The sequence below is a fragment of the Cucurbita pepo genome, chromosome 4 (assembly GCF_057944985.1).
Source record: "Cucurbita pepo subsp. pepo isolate OVF chromosome 4, ASM5794498v1, whole genome shotgun sequence".
NCBI lineage: Eukaryota > Viridiplantae > Streptophyta > Magnoliopsida > Cucurbitales > Cucurbitaceae > Cucurbita > Cucurbita pepo.
This window is the reverse complement of record NC_141801.1, coordinates 8,053,499-8,073,467: the sequence shown is the minus strand read 5'-3', so window position 1 is coordinate 8,073,467 and position 19,969 is coordinate 8,053,499. Positions and strand designations below refer to the sequence as shown.

General features: G+C 35.2%; 4 protein-coding genes and 3 non-coding genes across 11 annotated transcripts; 2 read left to right on the top strand and 5 right to left on the bottom strand.

Annotated features, from left to right (window-relative positions):
* Positions 1–449: 449 nt before the first annotated feature.
* LOC111794166 (small nucleolar RNA R64/Z200 family) lies at positions 450–557 on the bottom strand. The gene has a single exon (XR_002815057.1). It is a non-coding gene; the product is annotated as a small nucleolar RNA R64/Z200 family (small nucleolar RNA).
* On the bottom strand, positions 451–2,794 carry LOC111793176 (Pathogenesis-related thaumatin superfamily protein). The gene is made up of 2 exons (XM_023674950.2): positions 2,709–2,794; positions 451–2,001 (listed from the first exon to the last, which is right to left on the bottom strand). Exons 1-2 carry the CDS (start codon positions 2,773–2,775, stop codon positions 1,265–1,267), a joined length of 804 nt encoding a protein of 267 aa, XP_023530718.2. The 5' UTR covers positions 2,776–2,794; the 3' UTR covers positions 451–1,264.
* LOC111794165 (small nucleolar RNA U54) lies at positions 607–694 on the bottom strand. Its single transcript, XR_002815056.2, has one exon. It is a non-coding gene; the product is annotated as a small nucleolar RNA U54 (small nucleolar RNA).
* On the bottom strand, positions 864–949 carry LOC111794161 (small nucleolar RNA Z199). Its single transcript, XR_002815052.1, has one exon. It is a non-coding gene; the product is annotated as a small nucleolar RNA Z199 (small nucleolar RNA).
* Positions 2,795–4,256: 1,462 nt separating the features above from the next.
* On the top strand, positions 4,257–8,156 carry LOC111793175 (putative prolyl 4-hydroxylase 7). The gene is made up of 9 exons (XM_023674947.2): positions 4,257–4,410; positions 4,542–4,666; positions 4,756–4,842; positions 4,961–5,018; positions 6,212–6,316; positions 6,594–6,651; positions 6,742–6,917; positions 7,032–7,092; positions 7,709–8,156. The coding sequence occupies exons 2-9, from the start codon at positions 4,557–4,559 to the stop codon at positions 8,023–8,025; spliced, it is 972 nt and encodes a 323-aa protein (XP_023530715.2). The 5' UTR covers positions 4,257–4,410; positions 4,542–4,556; the 3' UTR covers positions 8,026–8,156.
* A 4,147-nt stretch (positions 8,157–12,303) lies between these two features.
* Positions 12,304–19,662, bottom strand: LOC111794033 (uncharacterized). 3 transcript variants are annotated; one of them, XM_023676142.2, is made up of 11 exons: positions 19,474–19,662; positions 18,751–18,920; positions 18,597–18,659; positions 18,454–18,473; positions 18,280–18,324; positions 17,586–17,647; positions 17,224–17,354; positions 16,877–16,965; positions 16,491–16,599; positions 13,313–13,414; positions 12,575–12,609 (listed from the first exon to the last, which is right to left on the bottom strand). In XM_023676142.2, exons 1-10 carry the CDS (start codon positions 19,577–19,579, stop codon positions 13,409–13,411), a joined length of 801 nt encoding a protein of 266 aa, XP_023531910.1. In that variant the 5' UTR covers positions 19,580–19,662; the 3' UTR covers positions 12,575–12,609; positions 13,313–13,408. The 3 variants fall into 3 exon arrangements, with proteins under 3 accessions (XP_023531912.1, XP_023531910.1, XP_086979691.1); XM_023676144.2 differs by lacking the exon at positions 13,313–13,414 and having other exon boundaries at positions 12,304–12,609; XM_087123565.1 differs by lacking the exons at positions 12,575–12,609; positions 19,474–19,662 and adding an exon at positions 19,374–19,463.
* Positions 13,331–17,390, top strand: LOC111794032 (type I inositol polyphosphate 5-phosphatase 8). 3 transcript variants are annotated; one of them, XM_087123563.1, is made up of 8 exons: positions 13,331–13,465; positions 13,539–13,629; positions 13,721–13,831; positions 13,926–14,534; positions 14,792–15,055; positions 15,568–15,757; positions 15,998–16,109; positions 17,251–17,390. In XM_087123563.1, exons 1-7 carry the CDS (start codon positions 13,357–13,359, stop codon positions 16,076–16,078), a joined length of 1,455 nt encoding a protein of 484 aa, XP_086979689.1. In that variant the 5' UTR covers positions 13,331–13,356; the 3' UTR covers positions 16,079–16,109; positions 17,251–17,390. The 3 variants fall into 3 exon arrangements, with proteins under 3 accessions (XP_086979689.1, XP_023531907.2, XP_023531906.2); XM_023676139.2 differs by lacking the exon at positions 17,251–17,390 and adding an exon at positions 16,510–16,916; XM_023676138.2 differs by lacking the exon at positions 17,251–17,390 and having other exon boundaries at positions 15,998–16,326.
* Positions 19,663–19,969: the final 307 nt, after the last annotated feature.

Here is a 19,969-nt window from a genome sequence, read left to right as displayed (position 1 = left end):
AGTTTTCTAAAACCGAGGCTCTCGAAAATCCCACTCATACCTAATATTTAGATAGATGTACAGTTTAAAAAATCAATACACTTTAGATATAATTTGTATACTCGTACAAAATGCGCTGTATTAAATATTAGGTATGAGTTCATCACAGATTTGCATTGTTGGTCGTGCTTGTGTGAGAATGATGCAAGTATGCAAGGCTCAACTATACAATTTCAGTTCCATGGCTTATCCACCTTTTCCCTAAAGATTATTCAATAAGCACCTTTCAATATCCAATATGTTTTCAAAATCTTTGCATGCATATCCAATATGTTTTCGGTACAAAACCTAAAACATTTTTAAAAATGTCCTCCATTGCAATAGGCACATGAAAAAATTAGCCATTCCAATGGAGAATTCTACTTTTAAGACAACGAAATTACAGAGAAACTATAACGATTAATCACTAGCTTATGCTCAGAATATGAATATTCATTCTCATCGACTTCCTTTCCAAGGAAAGAAAAATCTCTGAAGTCTGACATGTGAATTTTATTCATAATTCATCACCGCAGAGAATGTGAAAAAATCACTAAATAGCTTACGAAAAAAACATATAGAAGCTGAAGCTCTCATTTTCATTCAATAGATCTATCCACATTATTGAGTTTCAGAATAGCGTATACTGCCTGAGAAGGCATGTAATCACAGAGCAACCGCTACACAAAGACAAATATGAAGTAGAAAGCAAAACAGATCGAAAAATGAAGATCAGAGTCAAATAAGTATTTCAAAACAGTCACACGTAATTCAAAAACACAAACGAATACCAAACATTCATCAAATCTCCAGATTAAAATGAACAATCAAACAAAGAAAAGAAAGAACATCAGACGTAAATACCACGAATCATGAACATGGAATTGCTTCCATTCATATTGTTGCAGTTATTTTTCTCATCACTTGATCCGGAATAACATATAAACAGAGAAAAACAATATAGAGCAAATGCTTAAAGAGATAGTAACAGGAAAGATTATGAACGGATGAGAGCAGAGCCCTTTCGGCGCATATTTATATAGGTCTAGTTTCGCCCATTGTATAAGAAACCCTAAACAGAATGGCGGAAATTTTGAGCTATTAAAGGGTGGGCCGTCGGCCCAATAGTACATTGCCGAGCCCAACACGATTTAAAAAAAAAAAAAAAAAAAAAAATTATTATTCATACAAACTTCACAACATAGCTAAGCCAAACCAAGCCGATCCACCGTCATCACTGAACCCACTACTCTTGTCTCGCCGCCGCATCGCCGCCGCCCCAACCCGCCGGACAGAACGTGACAACAAATTCCTTAGCCGAGCAACTGGCCAACGGCGGTGGCGAATCAAAGGCAAAGCTGTAGTACGACGGGCAAGCCTCCTTAAACATCCTCGAATACAGACTCGGCTTACAAGTCTCCGGCGATCCGTACTCATTTCTGCAGCAGAACGGGTCTAATCCAAAGGCCAAACAAGCGCTTCTACAAGCCACGACTTGACGGTTCCCATTCAAAACCTTCAATTCATCGGGGCAAATTTCGTTAAGATTCTTCTCGCAGCTTCCAATGGCGCATTTGGGGGAAATGGGCTGTTTCGAATTAACTGAAATCGGGAGGTTAAATCCGTCAACAAGGCTTATGTCGTAGAAACTGGGCTTTGATTTGTCTTCTTGGAGGGCAACTTCGACGAGTGTCGCTGGTGGTGTTCCGATTAGCCCCTTGCAGGCGAGTTGGCCCCCACAGTCGCCGGTTTCGCAAGCGGGTTGTTGATTGTTTGACTTTGGGCCGAAGTTGCAGCCGGTTCTTCCCCAGAATCGGCCGGTCCAGGATGCTGGCGCCACTACGCGCTGTGTTTGGCCGGAGAGGAGAGTGAACCCCCCGTCGGCGAGTATGGGCTGGCCGGCGTTCGGTGCCGTCGCTGGCCATATGGTGAATGGGCATTTGTTGCGAAAGTAAAACGCAACCGTGTGCGCACTGCCCTGCCCTGTAAATTTAAATTTTAAAAAATACATTTTAAATCCATGTTTAAACTAAAAAAATAATAATAATAAAATAATACATAAAAATCAAATATTAAGTTAAAATTTACGACTTAATTTTAATATATATTTCAAAAATTACATTCTAACAACTTATAAAGAATTCGAGCCTATGACCTGCTTTGTCGATATGCATGCATATAATAACTCATAAATACAACAAATTTATTGAGAACTCGAGCCTAAGACCTCCTACGTCGATATTCATGCATATAACAACTCAAATACAACAAATATACAAAGAACTCGAGTCCAAGACTTTTTACATCAATATGCATACATATAATGTAACAGCTCAATCCCACTACTAGTAGATATCGTTTCCCTTTCTAACCGATCCCATGTATAGTTTTGATACCATTTGTAACAGCTCAAGCCCATCGCTAGCAAATATTGTCCACTATTGGATCCCACATCAGTTAGAGATGGAAACAAAGCATTTCTTATAAAGGTGTGGAAACCTCTCCCTAACAGACATGTTTTAAAACTGTAAGGCTGACGACGATACTTAACGGGTTAAAGCAGACAATATCTACTAGCTGTGAGCATAAATCGTTACATATAATAACTCATAAATACAACAGATATATAAAGAGCTCGAATGTAAGACGTTAGCAACTCATACATAAGAGAGTTGTTATTAACGCATTACCAAAGGAAAGGAAAATGGAAGAGAGGAAGAAGATGAAGAAAAGAGGCAAGCGATTTGGGAACTCCATTCGAAGAGATTGGGTGAAAGATAAGGGATTGAGTAATGAAAAGAGTTTATTTATAGGATGTGGGAGTGCATTGAAGGTGCTTGAATTCTACTTCAAGATTTGTGTTGGCCTAGCTTTAAGCAACCGTTTAATTCTAACCTGAATGTTGGGAACCACACGATCTTCCATAATAATATAATTATTGTTCATTTTGAGCATAAACTCCCGTGACGTTACTTCTGATTTCTCTCAAAAAGCTTTAATGTATTCTTTAGTAATAAACTCCCGATCATTTTCTTAATTAGCCTACGTGGAACTCTCTCCGAACAACCCTCAACCCTAAGAACACTTACAAAGTTGTTCTTTTTTAGTGATATTCTCTCGTGCTTCTTGTTTCTTAAAAATAAGTATATTTTATTTGTAATTGACTTGAACATAGAACGAAGGTTTATGAGAATTGGTGATACCCGAGTAAAAGAGGGATAAATAAATAAAGTGAGACCATAGCTGAATTGGTGATACCCGAGTAAAAGTCACTATTTATATTACCAATGTGCATTTTTCTTCTCGGTGGTTGTGTTTTGCTCGAAATAATTCTATGTTAGGTGACTTATTCGAAATTTTCATTCCCAATGAAGAACGTAAATATATATTATCATTCTGTTTAAATATTAATTCTCAATTAATAAATTTAGCGAGGAATTGACTATAAATGGCAAGATCATTCTGTTTAAATATTAATTCTCAATTGCACATTTATAATGATTAAGATTTATTTAGAAGTTTAATGAAGGAACTTAATGATACACGTACCATTAAAACTCATTAATCACATTGGTTTTATCATAATGCATAACAACGGTTTAAATAGTTTATTTTTTTTCGGGATATTCATATGATCCAATAACTTGATCAATCTGAACTATAAAACCCAAACATAAACATTGAATTGGGTTAGTTTTTTTTTTTTTTTTTTTTTCGATTTGAGTTGGGGTTGAATTTTTTAAAATCATAAAATTTACTTTGCATATCAACATCCCCGACTAACTCAAAAATAGGGTTACAAGCGAGCTCAACTCTACCCTATTTTAAAAAAAAAAAAAATTAAGAATTTTTTAACGTTTGTAACTGATATTGATGATGCATTGTGATTTATAAAAATTTAATATTTGAATTATACAGTGATTTTAGTTATTAAGTTAATATATAACTAAATAAGTAAGATTTTTAAATAATAATAATAACAAAAAAAAACTCGAAAATAAAGGGTCGTGTTCTAAACTTGATTGGAGTTGTTAATGTCACCTGTCTAACTAACTCGAAATTTCAGATGGGTCCAAAAAAAAATTATTAGTACTTTTGAGTTATTATTTTTTAATTTTTTAATTTTTTTTTGAGAAATAATAATAATAATTATATATATATATATATATATATATAAAAAAAGCATTATAAGGAAAATTATAAAAATGGATGGGATTTGTTTATGGGAGTTTTAAAAATAGGCATTTATTTGTCATCTTCCATCAAAAAGGAACTGAGTCCTTCAATGCAAAACAATTTCCCGCTGGAAGAAACTTCAATTTCCATGGTTGTAAGCAGCGGTTTCGGAGCAGATCCTCTTCTGGGCTGCCCATTAATTCTCCTCTTAAATGAGTATGAACCAGAAAATTCGAAGCGATCGCTTTCTCAGTCATCCATTTTCGTTCTTTGATTTGATTTCTCGTTCTTTTCCATTTATTCGTTTATATAATTCGCTTTTTTTCTCTTTAATTTCTGAGTTTCAGAGCTCGAGTTTCGCCATGGATTCTCGATTTTTTCTTGCATTTTCTCTTTGTTTCCTCTGTTCATTCCCTCTATTTGCTCGCTCCGCCAATCGATTGCCGAAATTACTCTTGGACGACACGAAAACGTAATAATACTTCATTGATTTCTCTGTTTTTGTTTATCTCCGTTCATCCGATATTTGAAATTTTGACCTAATTGATATGATTTTCACAGGGAAGATTCTGTTATTAGGATGAAAATGGACGGTTCCTCCATTAAAATCGATCCCACTCGCGTCGTTCAGCTTTCATCGCAACCTAGGTCCGTAATGTTCTTAATTTTTTCTATGAATTTTCCTGATGAAGTCTAGAATCTTGCACATTTTCGGCTATTTGTTTCCATTTCTTTCTTTTTTGCTCAATTAGATGAACATATACAGGGCTTTTTTATACAAGGGATTTTTGTCTGCAGAGGAGTGCCAGCATCTTATCGATTTGGTATGGTGAATTTCTCTTTGTTCATTTTCCTTTTCCTGTTTGGAGGCTGAGAAAAATTGATCCTCGGACTTAATTGTGTATAATTGTGAAATCTCACATCGATTGTTGCGGAGGAGAATGAAACATTCTTTACAAGAGTTTAGAAACCTCTCCCTAGTCTTTTATAAGAGTGTAGAAACTTCTCTTAAGTAGACACGTTTTAAAAACCTTGAGGGAAAGCCTGAAAGAGAGCTAGCTCAAAGATGACAATATCTGCTAGTGGTGGGGTTGGGCTGTTACAAATGGTATCAGAGCCAGACACCGGGTAGTGTGCCAGTGAGGATGTTGGGCTCCGAAGGGGGTGGATTGTGAGATCCTACATCGACTGAGAGGGGAATGACATCGATTGGAGAGGAGAATGAGTGTCAGCGAGGATGCTGGGCTCTGAAGGGGATGGATTGTGAGATCCCATGTCGGTTGGGGCAGAGAACAGAACATTATTTATATAAGAGTGTAAAAACTTCTCCCTAGCAAACGTGTTTTAAAAACCTTGAGGGGAAGTTTGAAAGGGAAAGCCCAAAGAGGACAATATTTGCTAGCGGTTGGCTTGGGCTGTTACAAATGGTGTTAGAGCCAGACACCGAGCAATGTGCTAGCAAGGACGTTGGGCCCCGAAGGGGTGTGGATTGTGAGATCCTATATCGATTGGAGAGGGGAACAACATCGATTGGAGAGGAGAACGAGTGCCAGCAAGGACGCTGGCCCCTGAAGGGTATGGATTGTAATATCCCACATCGGTTGGGGAGTAGAACAAAACATTCTTTATAAGAGTGCAGAAACCTCTCTCCAACAGACACATTTTAAAAATCTTGAGGGAAAGCCTAAAGAGGACAATATTTGCTAGCGATGGACTTGAGCTGTTACAAATGGTATTAAAGCCAGACACCGGGTAATGTGCCAGCAAGGATGTTACGCCCACATCGACCAGAGAGGGAAACGACATCGATTGGAGAGGAGAACGAGTACAGGCGAGGATGTTGGGCCCTAAAGAGGGATGGATTGTGAGATCCCACATCGGTTGGGGAGGAGAACGAAGCATTTCTAATAAGAGTGAGCGAAAGCATTTTAAAAACCTCAAGGGGAAGCCCAAAGAGGACAATATTTACTAGTAGTGGACTTGGGCTGATACAATAACTGTCATATACTTTTTGTAGGCGAAGGATTACTTAGAGCAATCATTGGTGGTCGATGACATTACGGGTGCAAGTCGTTCGAGTACTGACCGGACGAGTACCGGCATGTTTCTTTACAAGGCTCAGGTATTTGACTCCAGTATTAACAAAACATCTGCCAGTTTCTGCAGTTTAGATTCCCTTTTCCAATACTTTTCTCAAATGGGCTTCATAAAATTCATGAAAATTTGATTTAGTGTTCATCTAGATTGGCCTAAGTTTGATGTGGTCTACTATAAAAACTATCAGTAAGAACAGATTGTTCAAATTTATGCATTAAAGAAGAACAAGGACGGCCTTGACACAGATATAATACTACAACTGTGGCATAGTTGCTAACATTGAGTCCCCTTCCCCTCCCCAGGATGACATAGTTGCTGGCATTGAGGCCAAGATTGCTGTGTGGACGTTCCTTCCCGTCGGTAAACGACTTATAGATCTTTTGATGTTGTATCGTTTATTTATTTACAGAATGAGGCTCGTAAAATCTCGAAATTGCTCTTTCGGATCAGATAATGGGGAGCCTATACAAATACTAAGGTATGAAAATGGTCAGCAATATGTACCACATTTTGATTTTTTTCAAGATCCAGTCAATGTAGCTGCTGGTGGTCATCGGATAGCCACAGTCTTGATGTATTTGTCCAATGTTGAAAGGGGTGGAGAAACTGTCTTTCCCGATTCTCCGGTATTACTTTCTTCGAACACTAACTGCTCTCGTTCGGACTTTTCGTAATTCGTTTCGAGTTGAAGTTTGGAACTTGTTTATGAAGTGTTGCAATTTATAATCTCTCTTTGACAGGCTAAAGTATTCGAGGAGGAGAACAAGGATTTGTCCGATTGCTCTACGACCGGTTATGGAGGTATTGAGTTTTTTTCTTCAAATTTTTTTATCACGGCTAAGTTAAAAGCATGATTTTGATACCATGTTAGGACAGCCCAAGCCCACTGCTAGCAAATATTGTCCTCTTTGAGTTTATCCTTTCAGACTTTCTCTCAAGGTTTTTAAAATGTGTTTGTTAGGGATAGATTTCCACCCCTTTATAAATAATGTCCCTTCCTCTCTCAAACCGTAGGGCAAAATCCCTGGATTTGGTGGATCTTACAGTCCACCCCCTTTGTAGCCCAGCGTCCTCGCTGTCACTTGTTCTCCTTTCTAATCGACGTGGGATCTCACATGTTCTCTATATCATGGAATTCAATTCTAGTTTCTTTTCTGTTAAAAACGGGCAATGACTTGGAGATCTGTTTATTGGTAAACTTTTAGTTTGAAACAAAACGCCAGCTAAGAAACAAGTAGATATTGCCCTCTTTGAGTTTCCACACTCTTATAAAGAATGTTTCGTTCTGCTCCCCAACCGATCTGGAATCTCACAAAAAAAAGTCGTTTGCTTAACTTCTCGTCATCTTCATCTTTCTTTTGCTCGTCGCATCACATTTTGTCTTCCAAAGAGAGTGTTTATTTGTTTATGGCTGCAGTTAAGCCAAAGAAGGGTGACGCTCTACTATTCTTCAGTCTCCATCCAAACGTGACGACAGACCCGACGAGCTATCACGGGAGCTGCCCAGTGATAGAGGGGGAGAAGTGGTCTGCAACAAAATGGATTCACATGCTACCAGTAGATGAGATTTGGAGGAATCCAGATTGTGTGGATGAGAATGAGCACTGTAGTGCATGGGCCAAAGCAGGTGAATGTGAAAAGAACCCTGGTTATATGGTGGGTTCTTCCTTGGGTTCTAAGGAAGATCTTGGATATTGTAGGCTTAGTTGCAAAGCCTGCTCTCCTCCCTCATAAACAAATGCTCACATGCCTCCTTATTTATACACAAATTTGAGGTTGGAGTTCTTTCTTTCTTACACGGACTCATGTAAATGACATTCACAACTTTTATTTGATCTATATACAAGTACTCTTTCTTTTTTGAATTGTTTATGAACTCTCTAGGCAGGCTTGCTAACATCTTTTGGCCTAACTATGGACTAGCATACGCTCACTCAGTCAAAAACTAGTGAAAAAGAGAGGAATGTGAATAAAGTATCATGATGTACGCATTCGTATCTTACATGCTAGAGAAGTAATCCATGGTCATATGAAATGTAACATGCATGAGGTGTAGGTTACACGCACTTGTAACCTGTAGACGCTCCAATAGTTAGTTCATTTAATCTCATGACATTCTGTTATTCTATTATAGGTTAGAAATAAATAAAGATGAATATATTGTATAACGTTATTTATTTATAATAATATTTTAATTTATAGGATGTGAAAATTGTTTAGTCGTTGGTTGGTTGATTGGTCATAGTGCATTGGTAGGGTTCGATGGATGAGTGGAGGAGTGAGTTGGATGTAGAGTACACATTCAACTTATATCCACCTTTCATATTCCAATCCAATTAATTTTTCGATTAAAATGCTTCACAATCACCAATTTTCTAATGTTTCACATTAGTTGGGAAGGAGAACAAAATACTCTTTATAAATGTGTGTAAACCTCTCTCTAATAGACGCATTTTAAAGTCTTTCGCAAAAACTCGAGAGAGAAAGTTCAAAGAGGATAATATAGTAGATCTGGGTCGTTACACTAACATAATCATCACTAATATTAGGGTTTCAATCCAAGCCCGTTTTTTTTCGTATTAACTTTTTATATTAAAATCATCGCTCTTATTCTTAGTCGATAGTATATGTTACAAGGCAAAATTACAAATTTACCCCCAAGAGGGAGAAAGAATTAATATTTATTTTTAAGAACATAAAACAATTTAAAATATGGGTTTTATGTATGGTTTAAATGAAATGAGTATGAAAGAAATAAATAGAAGAAGTAGACATCTCTTTGGTGATTATGAAACCAAACCATACATTACTTTACAAATGTACGGATAATACTTCCCCAACCAAACAACCCCTCTTCCATATATATATATATAATATATATATATATGAATATTAGTCCCTTTCAATTTATGTATTTAACATTTTTTAAGTTTATTTTAAGAGCGAGCACGTGTCAATTGCGGTGTACGTTGGGTTGATTTTTTTTTTTTTTTTTTTTATAAATTCAAAATTTTTAACTCGAACAAACTCTTATAAAGTTTACCATCCAAACTCTCTATTTTTGAGTTGGATTAAGTTAAGTTTTTGGATTATTATTATTATTATTATATATTATTATTTAAAAAAAAATCTTACTCATCCAAAATATATGTTATAATAATAACTAAAAACCTCATAAAATTTTAAATATCAAACATTTATAAATCACAACATATTACTAACATTAGTTACAACCGTTAAAAATTCTTAATCTTTTTAAAATTCGGATTTGGTTGGATTGTAACTTTAGGGTTGGTCAGATTTACCCGACCACAAAAATGTCACATGGCAATTCAAACAGAATTTTCAAGAAAAGAATTTAAGTTGAATTGGAGCGGTCTGAATTGGTCGGATCATCTAGTCATTATAAACACCCCATCTATATATAATAAATTTGGTCTTTCATGTTTCAATAATTATAAAAATTTATATATATATTCAATAAATTATAGATTACAAAACATATGCATAATACGTTTGAAAAAAGATCCGTGTATAAATTATCCCATACGAAAAAAATAGATTTTTTTATTGAAGTCGAGACCTCCAAATTTAAATTATTTTATGCGAACTAGGTTTAATTAGTTTAAATTATTTTATGTTAAATAATTTTAACTAGTTTAAATTATTTTATGATAACATATTAGATAACACAATTACTATAGTAGAATTATAATTTATCTATTGACTCCTTAAATAGAATTAAATTGTAAGGGGTTGTACTAACTTCGGCCTAGACCAACCAAGTAATTGGCTCAACTATCGACATGATTGGAAGAGTTGTCTTCTCTATGATGACATGTGCCCAATGACCCTGTCGTGTTGTATATTTGATATGTTTGTTATGTTTTATTATACGATATGTTTCAATGATATGATATGGTTTGTTATAAGATATGACCAGTAACATTAAAATACAAATGGATGACGTATTATGCTTCGATGAATTATGATATGCTATGAAATGTCATGATATACTGTGACATGATTATGTTGGACCATAACATGTATGACATGCAATGAAATGTTTTGAGAGAGGGAGATTTATGACCTACAACCCTGAGACATGTTTTAAAGGTTATGTTAGGAATGAAATGAAATTGAAAAAAGGTTATCTTGCTTGATTTATTTACAATGAAAAATGTTGAGACTTCGTGCATGAATGTATGTTTAAGTGCATCGGAATACTTTCCCTTATAATAAATACCAACACGTACGTTATGCAAAGGAAAATGATCATCATGTTTATCATGATGCTACAATGGTTGTTATTCCTTTTAGGTGTCTGGCAACAACACCAGAGACGCTAGCTAGATCAGCAAGAGGTTTAGGGAGTGTGTGAACCGCTTGGTGGGTCCATATTCGTACGTGTGGGTCATGGGTAGAATAGTAAATACACATCCAATGACGAAAGCCGCCTAAGAGAATACAGTTTTAAATGATAATCTCATTCATGCTGCATGTGGTTTCATTGCCTAACACAACCTCAAGCCTTGTGTTGCTCTTATATTTTAGATAAAGACGAGGCACCCCTGCACGTTGACGGCGACGTCGCATTAAAAACCATGGAACATACGTAGGATAATTGCATTTATTTTGTAGATCTTATGTTAGTGTAGGGTATTGTTCTTCTTACTATCTTCCTTTAGTTTATTTTTAGTTTGTTTTGAATACTTCTCTTGCTTTATTTTAAGATTCTTATACAAACATGTAAATCCATAACACCGTTAATGATTTCAAATGAATATTTTTACAAATTATGTTAGGTATATAATAGATACTCTATTTTAGCATAAAATTAGGTTCACCTTTAGGGGAAGAATCATAACTTTTTCTAACACATATCATAATAGAGAAACAATAGTGGGTGATTATTTAAGGACCTACTTCACCAAATTCATCCATCTCCAATAGGGTCAATATTTGTTTTAAATTTTCGAACTTAATCAAATTTGTGTTTAGCTAAAACGAGCACAACTTTTTAATAGTAATTAATGACCCGTGTTATTGATTAAGACTAAGAATTCAGATCTTTTACTCTAAATATTATAAATTAAAAGTCAAATTAGCGTCCATATTTGGATTAATATTATTATTATTATTATTATTATTTGCTAGGTTTTTGTTCACAGAATTATAATTTTTTTTAAAAAAGTCTGCACATGCATTTAATAGATTATCAAACAAAGAATATGACAGTAAATTGAATATATAAATAAAATAAAAATTGAATAGAAAGTAAAAATTATATATAACTCATTTTTGAAAGTGTGTGACTTGAGATAATGACATTTATAGTTAGTAAAAATTAATTGATTAAAGTGGAGTATCGGCAATAAAGTATGTCTACTTTTTTTTCTTCTTTAAGTTTGAACGGTTAGGTAACTAAACAATAATGAACAATAATGATAAAGTAAATGAATGTAATGAACTTTTATGATTTATTTATTGTAATTTTGATGTTTGTTTGGTTATTTTTATGCACTTTATAATATAAATTTTATTATGGTGAAATCAACTTTCCTGGAAAGGAGAATTTAGGGAAACTATAGAAGAAATTTAGTGAGAGAAGTCGAGCTCGAGGTAATAGTGTTTAAAATTATTTATACCGTTACATAAATAGTGTTTAAAAGTTCGTGGTAATTTCCTCTATATATATATAGATATATTTATTTATTTATTTATTTATTCTTGCTCTCATCCTCTAGGGATCATTTGATTCAGACTATTAAAATTGACATATACATATCCTTAAGGAATTTGATAAATAAATTCCACTAATTATGATTACAGAGATCCACATATTCAAACATAATTACATATTATGTGATTATAGAGATCCACATATTCAAACATAACTATTATGTGATTATAGAGATACATATATTCAAACATAACTACCTATTATATAATCAACATTATGTTATCTAAACTAAATCACAAATCTATAAACAAATATATGTTAGGTAATCAAACATAAACTACCCACTGACATACCTCAAATCACACTATGACTACAAAAGTTGGAGATATTTAGTTTAAGCATACTATTCCGAAATCTTTTATCTTATAGATTCTATAAACTAATTTCTAAAATACGTGCCAATTGTAACACAAATTTGCAACATTTTTTGCCCCGAAAAAATGAGGCCTAACACTACACAAAACTCAAAATTTTCTAGTTTTCAACTTCGCTAACTACATAAACTCGGGATTGAAATGCTCGTAAGGAAAACCCAGAGTGAGATGGAATCTTCCAAGAGAGATGTGCGAGCATTACTGTGAGAAGCAAAAAGACGTTGCGATTAGAGAGATGAAAGAAAAAGGGAATCAAAAGGGAATCAATAAAAGAAGAAAGAAGAGTGATTGACATTGGTACACATGATAAGCAGTACACAAAAATAAAAATTGTCACGTTATTAAAAAGAGAAAATAATTCACAAGACAGACATGACTCCCACTACCAAACAGAACAGCTGCCAATTTAATCAAAATTCTTCTTCTTCTAATATTGCATCATAACACATTGTGAGGTTTATGTCTCTTTAAGGTTCCTTTCACTACTCGCTGTCTTCCCCTCCTCAACTACACCCCATCAAATATACTGCTCTCTACAAAGACTTCACCCAAATAAAAAAATCAGACGAATTTCTCTCTCCTATCCACCTTTGACTTCTCTCTCTCTCTCTCTCTCTCTCTCTCTAGGAGTTGCCGCCTGCAGTTTCTTTGTTGAACCCCAATTGGGTTCTCCTTTTTCAAGTCTATCTTTCTAATTTCTCTCTCTACTGGAAAGAATTGGGTGGTAAGTATGAAGGTTTGTGAAGAATTATTGCTCACCATTGAAGTTTAGAAGAAGAAGAAGTGGTCAAAGTCAAGAGAAAAAGGGAAATAAATTATTGTTACCAAAAAGCTTTGAGAATTAGGCAGTATGGATCAGAGTATTAATGTTTGGGATACCAGCTCATACGAATTTAAACAATACCATCAATTTTCTTCTTTTTGTTCTTTTTCTTCTTCTTCAAAGTAATGGAGAGGGAGAGCCATGAGTCCAAATCCAGTAGGTTCCGCAAGTACTGGTTCACTCCTGCAAAACACCAGAGAGCTGACCCATGTTGTCCTAACAATGAAATTTCAGGTTCATTTTGTAAATATTTATTGATTTAATTCAGTTAATGTCCATTTTGAGGCTTACTGAGGGTTTGTTACAGATGGAGATGATTATGAAAGTGAAACCTTTCTGAAGGATGTCCTCTCTCAGTCGGTCGATATGGGTTCATGCAAATTAACCAATGAATTAAGGTGGCCAAGGAAATAAAGAATTTGAGTCATAGTTTCTCTGTGATCGTTTTTTTTTTTCTTGATTCTGAATAATTTTCCTCAAATGAATCAGAATCTTTGTGGGTACTTGGAATGTAGCCGGAAGATCACCGGTCGGAAGCTTAGCCGTCGATTTAGACGATTGGCTCAACCTCAAAGATGCAGCAGATATATACGTTCTCGGGTATGTTTATAGATCCAGAAAAAACAGAACTCCTTTTCAACAGTTTGGGCTCTAAATTTCAATTGCTTTGTTTTCCTTTGTTTTTGGAGGGAAGATTTCAAGAGATTGTACCATTGAAAACAAGGACAGTGGTCGGAGCAGAGGACAAATCCAAAGCAACGAACTGGAATTTACTGATCGGAAAAATTCTAAACGACAAATACGGATGTCCATGGCTGACGCCAATGATGATGAACACAGTCACCGGCGACGAGGACTACACAAGAAACCCCAAAAAACCGATAAGTTTCGCCGGAGATCAAACGCCGATCAAATTCCCAGCGAGAATTCCGGCGAACCAGCTTTTCGGCGGGAGCAGATATGTTTTGTTAGCAAGCAAGAAGATGGTGGGAGTGTTTACAAGCGTATGGATAAGGAGAGATTTGCTGAGGAAATATTACATTTCGAATGTCAAAGTTTGTTCAGTGGCCTGTGGAATAATGGGTTATTTGGGTAATAAAGGGTCAGTTTCAGTGAGTATGTCAATTGAAGGGACAAGTTTTTGCTTTGTGGCGGCACATTTGGCTTCCGGAGAGAAAAGGGGGGACGAGCGGCGGAGGAACCACCAGGTGTCGGAGATATTCCGGCGGACTTTTTTTGCCAGAACGCCTAAAGATGATGGGTATCCAAATCCAAATCCTCCTCTCACCATCTTAGGACATGAGTAAGTGGGTGTTTTTAATTTTTTTTGTCGTCGCTATTAATTGAATAAGGCCAATGATACACAGTGTTGGTATAGAGGGATTAAATTCCGATATTGTTGATTAATTTTGTAGGATAAATTTTATAGAAAGCATTAACTTTTAAAAGGATAGCTAGCATACAAAAGGTCAAATATTTGGATGGCATATGGGGAGGAATAGTGTTATGATGTGAAGTGGTAAAATTAACGCAAATTTGGATGTGTGTGCTGTGGAACAGTCAAATATTTTGGTTTGGGGATCTGAACTATAGGCTGTATTTAGAGGACAATTTTGCGAGGCAACTGATAAAGAAGCAAGACTGGAAAGCATTGCAAGGGTTTGATCAGCTACGGAAAGAACAAGAAGCTGGTGGAGTGTTTCAGGGCTGGAGAGAAGGAAACATAGAGTTTGCACCTACTTACAAGTATTCTTCATCTAATTGCAATCGCTATTCAGGTGGTCCTCTAAGAAGAACAGGAGAGAAGCAAAGAACTCCAGCATGGTATAACACTATTTCATCCTAACACAATTTACTCTGTTTCGTTCTCTCTCTCTCTCTCTCTCTCTCTCTCTCTCTCTAGAACCTTATCAAGTTCTAGGGTACAGGTTCCTATAGTTAGAGGGTCCATGAAGTCTTTCAGTTTTCAATTAATTTCCTAGATATTGGAAACAAACAGAGTGAGAGCTTAAAAAAAATGCAAGTAATCAATCTCTTTCTCTCTCTCTCTCTCTCTCTCTCTCTCTCTCTTTCTATAACCTGGATGAAATGAAATCATAGATTAGAGGGTCCTAAAGTGGAGGGGGGATCGGTCCATGTTTGGACTAATTTCTAAGAGAGAGAGAGAGAGAGAGAGGCCTTCATGTCCAATGCGTTCTTTAAGCTCTCTCTCTCTCTCTCTAGAATCTTGATGAAGTCCTAGAGTTTTGGATTAATTTGTAAGAAATGGAACGAAAAGCAGCAAGAGAGAGAGAGGTTAAAGAATGAAAAGTGACTAAATTTATGCAACTATGCAGGTGTGACAGAATTCTATGGTATGGAAAAGGAGTGAGGCAAATCTCCTATTTCAGAAGTGAGAGTAAGTTTTCTGATCACAGGCCAGTCTCTGCCCAATTTTTAGCACAGATTGAGCTGCTGGAATCTACAAATCCAAGAGTTATTGCCCTCAGCAAGTTTCTTCCCTCCATACCGCTTTCCAAACAGATGGTAAATTCTCATCAGCAAATATTTCAATGCCTTACACCCTAGAGAACTAGTAAAAATAGTTGTCCGACAAGGCCACTTTTTTTTTTCCCTTGGTTTTTTGCTTTAATTTATAAATTAAAACAGAATGCTAGAAATAAAACCATTATCAAACAGATCTTGAATGGTAGAATCAATTTCAGTTTTCAGATTAGAAACTGAGGTTTGTAGTTCTGATCTTCAAAACTAACCTTGGTGATGCAGGTGAAGGGGGAAACTACTGTAGAAGCAAAATCTACCTTGGCAGCATTGATGGTAAAGGATAGAGAAGAATCATCACTATGAGTGCAAAATCCATGGGACAAATGAAGGCTGGGTATGTAGAAATGAAGAAGTGACTTGAATTGCCTTGGTATCTTTCAAGTTCAGTTCAATTCTTTTATTAAAAAAATTCTACACCGTTCATCTGGGTTTCCATTGAGTTTGTGAATATAAAAGTAGAGAAACTTAGCCAAGAACAAAAGAAAGCGATGCAAAATATTTTGACATACTGAGAAATTAGAATGGCGAGGATCTAATAAGTTTTCTCTGAAGTTTACCTGTCGGTTTTATTTATCATGCTAATATGCAAAATCGACAACTACACTATTTATCATGCCAATAAGCAGAAATCAGCAGATGCACGTAAGGCATATCTAAGATGCTACACTACAAAACATTTTTTGCTTCTTATAAAAGTTCAAATGGCCTCATTTACCTGAGGAATGTTGTCCCAGGCCTCCGAATTGTCATGGAAACATTGAGGGCATATACAACTATTCAGCAATGTCTCGCTGAGACGATTATATGACCCTTCCGATCCAGAAGTGAGCTAATTGATGGTCAAAGAAACAAAATCACCGGGAAGTGTCCAAAGTTGGCGAAAAGATTGTTTATAGATATATTCAGAGTTAAAGACAGTATTATCAATCCATTGACTTTGACTCAAAAGCATTGCTTGGTATACTGGAAGATTCCAGATCAAGTCTTTCCGAAATCAGTATAACAGAAGAGATTTAGCACTACGAATGTTAGTAGGGAATTTTTCATAAATTAAAATAATCAGTTAAGTCGAGAGTGTAGTAGTTTATTTGTAAAGGATATCTAGTCAAATCTCCCAATTTTGCTGTTCCTTTCTGCATCATCGCCATCGCAGCCTTCCTTTTCTCTAGATTAATCGACATTTGCCGATTCTGCAAGCTCAATTATTCCATATTATCATTTAAGAATATAGTTTCACTGAATGAAAGAGAGACAAGATGAATTTAAATTAAGGCAGGATGTATTGAAACCTGTTGAAAATGTCATTTTTCCTATTGATTTACAACTTCCATTTTCTTTTCTTGATTTTGATTGATAGCCATTTGTTGACAACAAAATTTAAAGCATAGTACACGGGATATAAAAGTAGGTGGGTTTCTTCCTAATATTTGGAAGCACTGTTTTTTTACCTGATTTTTCATTTGTTCTTCTAATAGGTAGGCATCGTCTTCATTGGTGATTTGAGTTATTACTTTGATAAGCCTGTCCTCAACAGACTCAGAAGTTTTCGTATCATCTCCCGCCAGTTCATGGGATTCTTCTGCAAGGAGTCCAAGGCATTCAATTTTGCATAAACAGAAGCCTCGTATTTGAAATATATTCGAGGTAGAATGTAATTTGAAACAAACAAAGAATATGGATCGAGAAGTTGCTCACAATCACGACATCATCAGGTGTCATTTTCAGCAATTAAAACAAGATGGAATTGACTATAACAAAATGCAAAAAAGGGAAGATTATCACAACGCTGGAACAGAAACCATTGACTCACCTGTAGCGTCTCCATCAGGAACTATACCAGTTTTCTTTATGTCCAGTTGATATTGAAATTTCCTGTGTTTCATTAAGAAAGTTAATGGAATATAGCCTTACAATATTACTAATTGCGCACCGTTTACATATTTAAGAACAAATTGTTCTAATATTTACAAGAGACAAAATCTATGTCCATTGCTGTAAGAAATTTGTCATGCTAGAGCTTTCAATATGGGAGGCGAAAGCTTACCAATAGACATTTATTTGGCCCTTTGAGATAAAACGTATTCTTAAAAACAGAAATAATAACTTGTAACGAGTAACAGCTTTATTACAGAAAGAAGCATTATAACGACAGGCACTTGAACATTATCTTACCCAAATACTGGGTCAATAGTGATGATAATAGTGCCTTTAAGGTTAAGAGTATCGGACTCGACAGCTACAGAGATTAAGCAATGAAAGAAAATAAAAAATGAAGAAGAAACGAATTTAGAAGTAGAATGTGCTACATTTAGCTTTCAGAATTTAACAACTTTAATAATAACAACAGAACTATATTGAGAGCAGTTTCCAAACAGGTCCTAGTTGAAAATTATCAAGCCCAAGGTCATTTTGAACATTGATAAGTGAAAATGGTACGGGAAAGGGAAGCATATGTACAGGCATGCATAGTGCAAGTTGCTTGCATTAAAATACAGAAGACGGACCTGATTTTTTCATCAAGCTCTGACATGTGATCGAGAAACTGGTTCCTGCATGGACAATAAGATCTCATCACTTTACTGTGTTCTTAAGCCATTGAATTATATACTTCTGTAAAATAGATGAATTTCATACTATTCTAATATACTGTAAATCATAAAAGAGAGACGATTTTCAACCTTGCGGCTCCTCCTTCACACTTTTATGATCGAACGGCCGTATTCCAGATCCCAGTATATTTTTTAAGCGAATAAAGAGCATGTGAGAATAGAAATGTAAGGCATAATTGACAAATACAGAACTCCAAGTATCATCTTAGCACCTTAAGAGAGTCTAACTCAGACCCAACAGATGCAATTTCACCTTGTAGCACAGAAATCCTCGTCTGGAGTCGATAAATTAGATTTAAGAAGGAAAAGATCAATTAATGGTGACGTAACTGTAGAGTGAAATGTAAGAGAAATAGAAAATAAAACCTCGAGAGTCTTAATTGAAGTTTCATTCAGAGACAAATCGACTTCACAGCCTTTAAGCTCCTGTTCAGTGGTTTCTTTGGTTTGCTTGACGTTTTCAAGTTCAGCATTGGCCGCTTCAAGCTCAGATCGAAGTTCTTCCATTCTCTTCCTCAAAACAACGACGCTTTTCTCTACTTGATGATAAAAATAAGAAAAAGATTCCTTAAAACTTCGTAATAAAACGAAGGAATTAAGACATTGCATCTTAGATTCATCAAACTTCATGAGAAATTCTGGTATACAGTTCTTATCAAAATACATTCTGCTCTAATTGCGAATACTAAATCAGACGATCGAATAGAGCAATAATTTCTATAATTGCTTGCATTTTGATTAGAACATTTTCAAGGGATAGAACATTGTTCTTGTATATAAATGCCTCCTTAACAACCAAAATTCTGCAAGAATAGCCAATACTCAATCAGACAATTACCTTTCCGAAACAACTCTGAGCAAATACAGTACAAAAAAAAAAAAAAAAAAAAAACGCTAGCATTGTACTTCTTAACACTGTTCTTGCATAGAAAAACCTCCATATCCACATAAACTCTGCCACAATCGCGAAAATTGAACCAGACGATTACCTTTCTGAAACAAATCTGATCGGAATACAGTAAAAGAAGTGCTAGCACTTCGATCAGAACATTTTCTAGGGAATAAACATTAAGTGTTACATAGAAATACCTCCTTGCATTTTTTCGGCCGCGTATTCGTTAATTAGCGAGAGAAAAAGCTTTTGATTCTCAGTTAGCGTCAAGAAGGTTGGTTTCTTGGCTCGCTCTTTACTCATTTTTCCTGCTGTGTATGGAACCTTGAGAAAATCGATATCAACAGTATCTAAGAAACACAGAGAAGAAAATGGAGAAACAAAATGGAACTGAATCAAAATGGAAGAGAAAACCGTCTGCACCTCAAAATCACCGCTTTGTTACGTAAAGAAAACTAACCAAGAACACGAGTCCACTAAAGATAACTAATTCAAATATTCTAAATATATATATGTTTTTTTCTTAAAAAAAAAAATACACATCAATATTAGTACTTAAAATGGTTTTTTTTATAAATAAACCTTGATTTTAGTATTAAAAATAAATTAAAAATCATTTTTGATCAAATTACATTTTAGTCCCTATACATAAATTTCATAAATTTCTAGCAACTTAATTTATAATTTCATCAA

Coding starts and splice junctions, on each gene's coding strand:
- LOC111794033 (XM_023676142.2), bottom strand. CDS start 19,579: ATGAGTAAAGAGCGAGCCAAGAAACCAACCTTCTTGACGCTAACTGAG. Junction 18,325..18,453: donor TGTGAAGGAGGAGCCGCAAG/GTTGAAAATCGT, acceptor TTGTCCATGCAG/GAACCAGTTTCTCGATCACA. Junction 17,648..18,279: donor GAGCTTGATGAAAAAATCAG/GTCCGTCTTCTG, acceptor AATGAAACACAG/GAAATTTCAATATCAACTGG.
- LOC111794032 (XM_087123563.1), top strand. CDS start 13,357: ATGGAGAGGGAGAGCCATGAGTCCAAATCCAGTAGGTTCCGCAAGTAC. Junction 13,630..13,720: donor AAATTAACCAATGAATTAAG/GTGGCCAAGGAA, acceptor CAAATGAATCAG/AATCTTTGTGGGTACTTGGA. Junction 13,832..13,925: donor GCAGATATATACGTTCTCGG/GTATGTTTATAG, acceptor TTTGGAGGGAAG/ATTTCAAGAGATTGTACCAT.
- LOC111793175 (XM_023674947.2), top strand. CDS start 4,557: ATGGATTCTCGATTTTTTCTTGCATTTTCTCTTTGTTTCCTCTGTTCA. Junction 4,843..4,960: donor CAGCTTTCATCGCAACCTAG/GTCCGTAATGTT, acceptor GAACATATACAG/GGCTTTTTTATACAAGGGAT. Junction 6,918..7,031: donor CTGTCTTTCCCGATTCTCCG/GTATTACTTTCT, acceptor TCTCTTTGACAG/GCTAAAGTATTCGAGGAGGA.
- LOC111793176 (XM_023674950.2), bottom strand. CDS start 2,775: ATGGAGTTCCCAAATCGCTTGCCTCTTTTCTTCATCTTCTTCCTCTCT. Junction 2,002..2,708: donor TTCCATTTTCCTTTCCTTTG/GTAATGCGTTAA, acceptor TTAAATTTACAG/GGCAGGGCAGTGCGCACACG.